The sequence below is a fragment of the Brienomyrus brachyistius genome, chromosome 11 (assembly GCF_023856365.1).
Source record: "Brienomyrus brachyistius isolate T26 chromosome 11, BBRACH_0.4, whole genome shotgun sequence".
NCBI lineage: Eukaryota > Metazoa > Chordata > Actinopteri > Osteoglossiformes > Mormyridae > Brienomyrus > Brienomyrus brachyistius.
In genome coordinates, this window is record NC_064543.1 from 28,456,733 (window position 1) to 28,468,161 (window position 11,429).

Here is an 11,429-nt window from a genome sequence, read left to right on the forward strand (position 1 = left end):
GCCATTGTGGAGATGCTTGCATGGTATTGTATTGTCAAAATAACAAATGTGCTACTGAAATATGCACCCATTATTTGCTAGGCCAGAATGAAAAATGATGATGAACTCTAGAGAATTTGTAATCAAATACATATCCAACAATTCTCTAACTCTATCTCTATATCATTGTTGAATGAATACAACTTAAATTGTATATCTAAAGTGTGTGTTTCCCCCCCATACTATTATAGAGGTTTTGCGTGTATTTCCAGTGCCCTCATCACAGTCCATGTTTAAATCATTTAGTGTCCTAACGGAGAACAAAATTCTCAAAGTTAACGAGAGAGTGAACCACTGAACCACTACTCTCCAATTTCCAAGACAAAGCAGAAGATAGGAGCAGGCAAGCTATGTGAAGACTCTGAAGGAGAGCAGGAGAAGATGGATGGAGGCGAGCGCCGTGGGGTGCCTGGGCTGTCGAGAAACAGCCGCGGCAGCAGACGCATTAATGTCATTGCCTTTGTCCGCACTGACACCAACTTGCTTCCGCCGCCGAGATTAATTGAAACCAGCAGTTCAGAGGGCCTCTTGCTGAGCCGAGAAATAATGCCTCTGTTCAAGTGTGGCTACTGCCACTGGAGAGGATGTCATCTTGACTTGGATGGGAGGTTGCTGCAGTTTTGTAGGAGATGGGGAGCATCTCATTTTGTCCTGTGTGCAATAAAAACAGTTGGTCATGCCTCCCCTCCTTGACAGTTGCGCGATTATCAGCAGAAGCTGTCATCTGTGAAATGAAATTTGGACAGGGGGACTGAAAGGGGCCATGTGGAGGGAGGAAATTGTGGGTGGGGTATGGGGAGGTTGCTAGGCAGATAGAGAGGGACAATTTTGACTTTAAATGAATCATTTCAAATCACATTTTTATGTAGCATTCCTGTAGAGTACAGGGATGGGAGTAAAGATATACTGTACTTGTTTATTCATCCATTCCTGTTGACAACAGACCTTCACCCAAGCATTGTAGCATTCATTCTTGCAATCACTGTTAATGGTCATGAGAGTTATTGGTACAGGCCCTGTAGGAGTGCATTTTTATGTGTTACCTATTAAATCAACAGTCTATGTCTCAGGAAGGCTTCCCAAACCTGACACCGACAACAAAAAAAAACACTGTCTGTACATATTGTACTAATATGCCTTAAGAAAAGTGGTCAAAGAGTAATATTGACAGAATTTCATATGTGAGTAAACACTGTAAGGCAAAAACATGACAATACACACAAAAGCCTGATCTTCACCTCATTGTTCAAATTCAGTTTAATGTGAAAAGAAAATACATTGTGTATCCTGAATACCATATTAAACGACTTTTGATACTTTTACACTTGGCTTCCAAGTCAAACAACAAATCAAAAAAGAAATACATTTTGGTATCGAATTTACCTGAAGACCCATATAATATACCCATACCGCACTGTTTCATCTCACAATAACATATAAGAATCTAAAGTGATGAAACCCAAAACCATTTGGCAAGAGGTGATAGTGCCTGGGCAACATCAGTCACTCTCTTCAGAGGTATTTCCCCAGTAAAATGTCAAATTATTCAGTGTAAACAGCTTTACACTTTGCTGGAGTTACATCACACTGGAGGAATGTTACAAGAAAATCCCTAAAGCAGACATTAAACGTAACTTCACTAATCAGACTGGTTAATATTTCATCAAATGCCATATGTGGCCTCATTAGAGACAAGGCCTTATTTTATGCCACTTTGTGCTGTTTGATCTCCACACCAGAGCAACAGATGGGGAAGCAAACCTTTGACAGACTCCACTGGAGTCATCCTGCTGGCTGTAAACAATTTATCAGCATTGTGCTTCCCGGCTTTTCAGATTAATGCTAGAAAGATGATATGCTCCGCAGGCAGAGAGCTGACATACACACATGCACACAGGACACTGCAGTTAAGCTTGCAGCAACTTGTGTCAAAGTTTGAGAATGGTTTTATAATTGTCTAATTTTCTTACACCTAGTTCATTTTTCAGCGCTTGGGGTGAGACACAAACTTTACTTCATATTGCATGGCTCATTAATCCACAACTAGATGACAAAATACTCATTTTTGTGTTGTCTGCTGGCAGTGAGGGAGGGTTAAACGTGGCACTGGATAACAGACTGAACGCTGACACAAGCAAACACAGATGTGAAAAACCAGCATCTGCGAAAAACAGCACTGAAGAATGAAGCTTGTGTATCCAGTCAGTAGGACAATGGCATTAAGGTAAACCAGTTACAGGATCTAGGAGAATTTCCATTGTTTGCAGGCAAAAGATATGCTTGTGTTTTTGTTTCTCTTAGATAATAGGCAGGCATCACATTTTTAAATGGGGGAAATAGAAATATTAAAATAGAAAAGCGAAGTCCCCAGCCTGGTTTTCCATGCTCCCTGTGATAAGCTCCAGGCTTCATGTGACACAGGACTGGGTTACCATTTAGGAAGATAGACAGAGAGATGCATGGAGACTTTGATGGACAAGGAGCAGAAATATGTTGAACAACAATTAACAAAATATGTTTATTATAGGTAAACTCTACAAAGATACTGCAGTATTCCACATATTCACTATCAAATACTTTAACCATTTGGATATCTATCCATTTTCCGTACCTGCTTGTTCTGTTCAGGGTTGCAGGGGGTCTGGAGCCTGCTGCAAGGCAGGGAAGAACTCAAGATGGGGCACTAACCAATCACCCACTGTGACCTATGGACAATTTGGTAACTCCAATCAACCACATCATATTTTTGGACTGTGTGGGGAAACACGGGGAAACCCCCCCTAATGTCACAGAGAGAAAATGCAAATGCCGCAAAAATAAGCAGCAACTCTCAATCTCATCCCAGATTTGTGAGGCACCAGTGCAAACTGCTGCGCCACGACGCCACCCCTAGTTTGTATAGGTAGCAGTGGTGGATAGTGCACAGCCGCAAACATGAGGAACAAACCACTAGAATAACTAACTACGCCACCCTGGGACTTTCTGCCAGGGACATTTGTGCTGTGACTCTCCTCCTAGCCTAATGCTACTGGTATGCTCATGCTCAGTCCACCAACAAGCAGGAGCAAAGATGTGCTTCCAGTACAAAAATATATGTATTTTTACAAAGCATTACAAAAACAGAATCAACAAAATCCAACCATCTGTGTACACACACACACACACACAAACACACACACAAACAAACACACGTGCAAAACAGCACCACAATCTTAACCACACACAGTGTGAAATCCCACCACCAGGACACCAGCCTCCCCACCGTTCGTCCCCCCGTAGCTGGTAAAAGACAAAACCGCAGGTCAATTAAAGAAGGTTATAATACACAAACAACGAAAACACAACCAGACATGACATATTGCTGTACCACAGATGATATGGGATAATGGAGGCGCAGAACATGGCCCATTCGGAGTCAACGGGACATGGGCAAAGTTCTGCCGGAGGTAGGAGTTGAAGCTCCTTCTGACAGGGGATTCCACCAGACATTCCCAGCAGACCCACACTAAATGCTTGGGTCTGCCTGGTCTGACCGGCTTCCTCCCCCACCAGTGGAGCCAACTCACCACCAGGTGGTGATCGGTTGACAGCACCATTGACAGCTCCACCTCTCTCCAGTGGCAATCTCAACCACATATTAAGATGATGAGACAACCTGAAATGGTGACAGCACAGTGAATATTGCTGCTTGCAGTTTAACGTTTGATTGACTTGGTATGAGCCTATTCCTGAAACAGAAAGTTTCAAACAGCCATGTCCAAAAAAAATTATTTGCTGGTGTGGTACCTTCTGTTAGGAAGAGTGCTAATATAATGCCAATATTGAAAAACGGGGATAGAAGGAATCCAGCAAACTATAGGCCAATCAGTTTAACTAGCATTACTGGAAAAATAATGGAAGCTGTAATCCAAGTGAAAATGGTAGATTACCTGGATTCAAATAACATTCTAAGGGATAGCCAACATGGCTTTAGGAGAAGTAGATCCTGTTTAATGAATTTACTTGAGTTCTTTGAGGAAGCTACAAGAGAAATTGATCACAAAAAGGCCTACGATGTGATTTACTTAGATTTCCAGAAGGCCTTTGATGTTGTCCCCCACAAACGGCTCTTGCTTAAGTACAAGGCAGCAGGAAATTTAGAGATGTAGCAGCTTGGATCGAAAACTGGTTAAGAGACAGGAAGCAGCAAGTAGTTATTAGAGGCACAATGTCACAGTGGGCCTGCATTCATAGTGGGGTACCGCAGGGTTGAATTTTAGGATCACTATTGTTCCTAATTTACATTAATGAAATTTATGCCAGGGGCGGCATGGTGGTGCAGTGGTTAGCACTGTTGCCTCACACCTCTGGGACCCGGGTTCAAGTCTCCGCCTGGGTTACATGTGTGTGGAGTTTGCATGTTCTCCCCATGTCGTCGTGGGGTTTCCTCCGGGTACTCCGGTTTCCCCCCACAGTCCAAAAACATGCTGAGGCTAATTGGAGTTGCTAAATTGCCCGTAGGTGTGTGAGTGAATGGTGTGTGAATGTGCCCTGCGATGGGCTGGCCCCTCATTCTGGGTTGTTCCCTGCCTCGTGCCCATTGCTTCCGGGATAGGCTCCGGACCCCTCGCGACCCAGTCGGATAAGCGGTTTGGAAAATGGATGGATGGATGGATATTGACGGCAATACATATAGTAAACTGGTCAAATCTGCAGACAACACCAAGGTGGGTGGTGTAGCGGCTGATCTAGCAGCAGAGAGGCTACAACGGGATCTAGACATAATTAGCGACTGGGCTGATACCTGGCAGATGAAAATCAACATAGATAAATGTAAGGTAATCCATGCAGGGAGCAGAACTATAAAGTATAGATATTTTATGGGTTCCACTGAAATAAAGGTAGCTGATTACGAGAAAGATCTCGGTGTGTATGTTGATGCTTGAGCAAAGGAGGGGGGACATGATCCAGGTGTATAAGATTTTAACAGGTCTCGATGCTGTTCAGCCAAATATTTTAATATTACTTTAAATACTAGAACTCGTGCCCATAGGTGGAAATTAGTGGGAGAACATTTTAAACTGAATTTGAGAAAACACTTCTTTACACAGCGTGTAGTTAGAGTATGGAATAGTCTTCCTGCTAGTGTAGTGCAAGCTAAAAAAACTTGGTTCCTTTAAATCAGAGCTAGATAAGATTTGAACAACTCTGAGCTGTTAGTTAAGTTCTCCCCAAACGAGCTTGATGGGCCTAATGGCCTCCTCTCGTTTGTAAATTTCTTATGTTCTGATGTCTCTTATATGTAAATTGGTGCCTCACGTTTAAAGTTAATAGACAGGGCTCCATTCTCAGTAAGGGTATTTTCACTGGTCTAATAAAGACCAGTGAAAATACCCTGGGGGAAGATTGAGTGGTTTTCATATTTGTATCCATGCACAGACAAAAACATAAATACTCTTCTGTAACAAGTGCTCTTTCCACATTTAGCCTTGAAGAAATCGTTTTTAAAAATGACCTTTCTTGGGCGAAATGATTTTAGGTTCTTGTAAACTTTACAGTAGAAAATCACTTCGTAGTAACTATTTAAGATAAATGTCATGGCAGAATGACTGAAGCGTGCTATACCCGAATTCGTACATTTTATGTATTTATTTTATACAGTACACAACGTTTTCTGACGCACTGCATTCGCGAAAGTTAACTGTTAAAACGCAACTGTGATTTCTGAATACTGATTACCACTAGATGGCAAACTATTGCCGGAGCACATAAGGACAATTTTTTGAATTTACGTAAGATGGCAAACAGGCAGCCTAATTGTACTTGGTTTAACTGCTGCATCATAATAAATAATAATCGCGATAGTTATGCTAAAAATACGCGTAATTTAGATGTTTAAAAATGTTGCCTCAATATAATTATCTTCAATTGCTTCAATATGAAATGTTTGGCTTTTGTTAAAAAAAACTACATAATATAGCATAATACATTACTTTTTTCTGACAGTTAAGTAAATCAGAGACTTCTCAAATGTATTTCTAATATGGTTCGTACACTACCAAGCGTGGTACTGACGATATTATAATTTAATATTCATGCACATTAATCAGTCTATCGTTTAACGGATATTCATAGAGAGAAATTATACCTATAGATATAGGTGTAGCAATAGTTTGCATTGCGCCGCAGATAAAATGTCACGTGCATTAATGTGTGCCTGTTTTATTAAATGCAGCAAACGTGACATCGTGCAGAACCCCATAAAGCTGTACACATTACCAGTGCAGCGGTGGACAAGAAAAAGAAAAAATACTAGTTAGGTAATTGACAGAGCTAGTAGAAAAAAAATAAATAAACGCAGTCAGTTGATAGAGTCATTAACAGTGAAATTACAGTACTTCTATACTACTATACTTATATACTTATATTCTATGATCAGTTAGAATAACGCGAAAGACTGATTACTTCAAAGAGTATAAGGAAAATAGAGATTAAAACACAGAATTATATTTGATTAATGGGAAGGTACTCAACCGATACGCTCCTTCCCTTTCAATTCAAACTCCGGGTCTATGGGTGACAATGGCGGCAATGCGGTGACATACGTTATAGTTGTATCATATTAGCTGTCAGACTTTAAATATCACACAGGTTCTCCGCCCTTTACTGTTCAGTTCAGTTGCAGCTGAGGGAGCGAAGGGTTCGGGAGACATTCCAACTGTGCAGCAGTATTCACCAAAGGTATGAACGAATATATATATTCGCTTTATATTACTTTAAAGATAACATGATTATATATTGATAGGAGTGTGTAATGTATTGTCACTGTAGGAAGTAATACGATCTTCAACTTTTACGTGATGTCTTCAGCAATATGACTTTTACGTGATGTCTTCAATAACATAACACTAAGTGTCTATTGTATATATATATAAAAAAACCTGTTCATACTTGGGTTTCCTTATTGCATTGGAGATAGTTATTCTTGAGTTATTTAACTTGCATGGAGCACCTAAGACCTCATGGCTATTTTAAGCATTCAGGTTAACTTCAATAGGCTATGTCTCATTGTCAAGTTTTAGGTGTACATCGTTAATACCTTAATACTAATGGTTTAACAGCTTTGCCGTTGTTTGTTAATACAATGTACTGTCTATTAACCACCCAGTATTATTCAGACTATTCAGGGGCATAACAAGAAATTCTAGGCCCCCCCGCAGGGCTGTATTGGGATTACAAATTGGCAATGGACTTTTGGCCATGCAGACCCCAAGACAGCAACTCCACTTCATTTATGGCTTGCAACACACACGTACACATACGACACCTTCTAGCACATAGTTATTGTGAAGGATGGCACACTGGCTAGCATTTTGCCTCAAGCCTCCATGGGGTTGGGATGAATGTTTGGAGTTTGCTTGCTATTAGGAATCTGTGTTTGTCCTGTATCATCTCACCCTCACTCTTTCTCTGTGTGACTACATGTAGACTGTGGAGATGGCCACCACAAAGGAGAAACTCATTGAACATGTGATGAAAGGGGAGGTGGTCGGCTCAAGGAACAAAGTGACTGTAGTGGGTGTGGGAATGGTGGGCATGGCCTCTGCCATCAGCATTCTTCTGAAGGTGAGCAAGGGGAGCAAGTGTAGAGCGGTAGGGTCAACTATATGAGCAGGATTACAATGTCCCTATCTGAATATTTACTGCAGATATCCCCAGGCCTATTAAGAAAAGATGGCTTTCCTGATCTATAAACAACTAACAACCCCAGTAACTGAGGAGAACATTGATTTAATAATATACCAACCAGCCTTCCAATATTTGGACTTTGATCATCTGTTTCAACAAACAGTGATAATTGGGCCCCATAACAGAATTGCAAAATGAAGCAAACCTCAAAAGATAATGACATTTCCTTTTGGTGAGCAGGAGCTGGCAGATGAGATTGCCTTGGTTGATGTGATGGAAGACAGGCTGAAGGGCGAGGCACTGGATCTGCAGCATGGAGGGCTCTTTTTGCGCACACCCAAGATTGTAGCTGACAAAGGTCAGAGAGTACTAGAATGTAGAGTATTCCAGAATGCTAGCTGAAAGAGTGCATGGAAATATGAGAACAGACATAAATAGGGAATGATCTGTTATATTACGTGGCATGGCCTTATAGACTTAAGTGCAGGGGAAAAGTCACATCACACTAAAATAAGTGTAACTGCTTTGAATGAAAAGATTGAATTAAGTTGCAAAACATCTGAATCAAAGAAGAGACTGGTTATAACCACATGAGTAAACCTTTAATCTGATGTGAATCATGCCTCCTTATCCTTCTATGGGTCAGGTAACGGGTTAGAAATGATCAATTAAACTTATTGTTCAGGATTTAATCACTAAGCTTAGCTCCATTAAGACAGATAATTGACAGTGAAGAGATACAGATAGCACTGTGATGCAGGCTGACCTTACTTTGTTTCACATTGGTCTGTTTTTGCAGAAGTACTGTTTTAGAATCCAGACATGCAGGCATCATGTGATAGGCGCTTGCTGGTTTTTTCTGTCACCATGATAATAGCGTTAAGGAGTGTTGTATTGTGATTCTTACAATAACTCTAAAACGCTTATCATGGATACAGTTGCAACTGTTCATGATAAATGATCATCATATTGCCCACCATTATTTCAGACTACTCTGTGACAGCCAATTCCATGGTGGTGGTGGTGACAGCTGGTGCCCGGCAACAGGAGGGGGAGAGCCGACTCAACCTGGTCCAGCGCAATGTCAACATCTTCAAATTCATCATCCCCAACATTGTCAAATATAGTCCAAACTGCATCATCCTTGTAGTTTCCAATCCGGGTAGGTAAATGTTTCTTTACTTCCAAAGAATAAAATATAAAGAGAAACACTATCATACTTATTCTCTATATTTGGGAGGATATCATTATGTAATGTAAAAAATCCAATGTTTAAAAGTAAGAGTTACCATTGGATCACACTTGCTGAGCATCACTTTAGAATTAATTTTTCAAATTTCTAGAGACCACAAAACAAAAGCAATACTCAGATGTGGGCAGTGGTGTCTTAATGGTTAGGGAAGCACACTTGTAATTGAAAGATTGCTGTTTCGAATCTCTGACCAGTAAAACACCACTGAGGTACCCTGAGCAAGGTACTGCCCCCTGCTATGTCACATATGGGTTAAATGCAGAGAACACATTTTGTTGTTGTGTGCTGTGGTGTGTCAACAATGACCACTGATCACCAAATTCTAATTCTTCAAATTAACCATTTGTAAATTATTCTATATCTCATCATAACATACTGATGTCTACAATACTGTACAATGCCTTTTCTTACTCCACTCAGTGGATATTCTGACCTATGTGGCCTGGAAGCTAAGTGGCTTCCCCAGACATCGTGTGATTGGCAGTGGTACCAACCTGGACTCTGCTCGCTTCCGCTTCCTGATGAGTGAGAAGCTAAACCTTCACCCATCCAGCTGCCATGGTTGGATCATTGGAGAGCATGGAGATTCCAGCGGTAAGTCCACTAATCCCATTCAGCCTTGCAAATTCCACTTAATTCTTGTTGATTCTATCACATTCTTCATTGATCGCACACCTAACAACCCTTTAAATTGATGCAAAATAAAAGAACTTGTATAAGAAGAAACATATTTGAAACAGAAGATCGTAAAATGCAGAATGGTTCAGTACATATTGGCAAATGAATGGTTCTGTTCACAGTGGCTGTATGGAGTGGGGTGAATGTAGCTGGTGTCAGTCTCCAAAAACTCAATCCAGATATGGGAACAGAAAAGGATAAGGAAGACTGGAAGACAGTCCATAAGATGGTTGTTGATGGGTGAGTCTATCTCCCAATACCCATTCAAGTAATTACTGTTTTGCATAAAAAATTACAGCTAAAATGTCTGAAAAAGTTTTTTTATTTTTTTTATTTTGTGAGTTATTATAGGTTGATATGCCTTCTTTGGACTCTTTACACTTGAGTAATTATTGATTTGTTTTCCCTATTAGTGCCTATGAAGTTATTAAACTGAAGGGTTACACTTCCTGGGCTATTGGTATGTCTGTGGCTGACCTAGTGGAGACCATTCTGAAGAACTTGCGCAAGGTACACCCTGTTTCCACACTGGTCCAGGTGAGCTTTCATCCACAATTGTTTAATACATTTGTTTTATAAAAGCTGAGGTCCAGTTATCCTCATTGAAGGATTGATGCAATGCCTGTAGAAGCAAATTGAAACTCTAAGAATTTGATGTCACACATTATCAGCTAAACAATCAACTTTACAATTACAATTACTTGGATCCACTACCTATCCTTTAATCTTGGATAAACAGAGTTTAAGCTCCTTCACCACAGATGGAGTCACTGACAGGCTTCTTCCTCCCTCAGGGCATGTACGGAGTGAAGGACGAGGTTTTCCTCAGCGTGCCCTGTGTGCTGGGCAACAGCGGCTTGACAGACATGGTACACATGACCCTGCAGCCTGAGGAGGAGAAGCAGCTGGTGAAGAGCTCAGAGACCCTGTGGAGTGTGCAGAAGGAGCTGACCCTATGAGGCTCTTGCAAAACCAATGAACCGCAGCCCCTGGATCCTCAGTTATTTCTGCCTGCTCCCATTTCCTTGTCAAAATGTCAACCTCTTCCCTCCTGCCTGCTGTCCCAGAGGACAACTAAACAATGACCATAGCAATGTTCTCTAAGCACGGCAAACACTCCACATTTTGAGGCACCCATTTCAGGTCTCTTCAGTTATAATGTCATTAACATATGAAATAATATCTAGCAGAGTTGCTTTGTGCATCCATACATTATTCTTAAGAACTTGAATGTATACTAAATCTATGTCTGTGTACACAATATGAACTGCATGAATGCATATTTTACAAAACACAATTTGACATCTGAATAAATATTTTTTATAATTTAAGTTTTTAATCAAAATTATATTATGTCCATAAACATCATATGTGTACACAAGATAATGGACACATGGGGCAGGACATCTGTGTAAATTGTTGGAATAGGAATCTTTTCCTTTTCATTTGGTGGCAAATTTCTTGTACTTCAAATGTTTTATATATAATTTTTGTGATCAAAACTAACGTTACAGAAATTAGAATAGCTGCCTTGTATATGCCTGAGCATAAAATAAACAACACAGAAAATCAGATTTCTTGGTATCCTTCTATATTTTGCCTGCCAGTTCTTCCAAGTTAAGCAGCCGCCATTAAAATGCTTACTGAGAACACCCAGCCTTCTCCTTTATTATTTTAAAAATAAAGCCAACTTAAACTCCTGGAAACCCATCAAGATGCCCACAAAGGGATTCTGGGAAACAAATAAAGAAGGCAAAGGGAATTTAACTGCCTTTATTTTAGACGTTTCTCG

At 40.5% G+C, this 11,429-nt stretch overlaps 1 protein-coding gene across 1 annotated transcript; it reads left to right on the forward strand.

Annotated features, from left to right (window-relative positions):
* The first annotated feature begins 6,602 nt into the window (after window positions 1-6,602).
* Window positions 6,603-11,211, forward strand: LOC125704308 (L-lactate dehydrogenase A chain). Its single transcript, XM_048969769.1, has 8 exons — window positions 6,603-6,759; window positions 7,507-7,644; window positions 7,948-8,065; window positions 8,696-8,869; window positions 9,380-9,553; window positions 9,760-9,877; window positions 10,051-10,174; window positions 10,432-11,211. The coding sequence occupies exons 2-8, from the start codon at window positions 7,516-7,518 to the stop codon at window positions 10,594-10,596; spliced, it is 1,002 nt and encodes a 333-aa protein (XP_048825726.1). The 5' UTR covers window positions 6,603-6,759; window positions 7,507-7,515; the 3' UTR covers window positions 10,597-11,211.
* Window positions 11,212-11,429: the final 218 nt, after the last annotated feature.

What these genes read in the sequence shown, in the direction of transcription:
- LOC125704308 (XM_048969769.1), top strand. Translation starts at nt 7,516, where the DNA reads ATGGCCACCACAAAGGAGAAACTCATTGAACATGTGATGAAAGGGGAG. An exon ending in AGAGCATGGAGATTCCAGCG is followed by an intron (nt 9,554 to 9,759) that starts GTAAGTCCACTA and finishes TTCTGTTCACAG; the next exon opens with TGGCTGTATGGAGTGGGGTG. An exon ending in CTGTTTCCACACTGGTCCAG is followed by an intron (nt 10,175 to 10,431) that starts GTGAGCTTTCAT and finishes TTCCTCCCTCAG; the next exon opens with GGCATGTACGGAGTGAAGGA.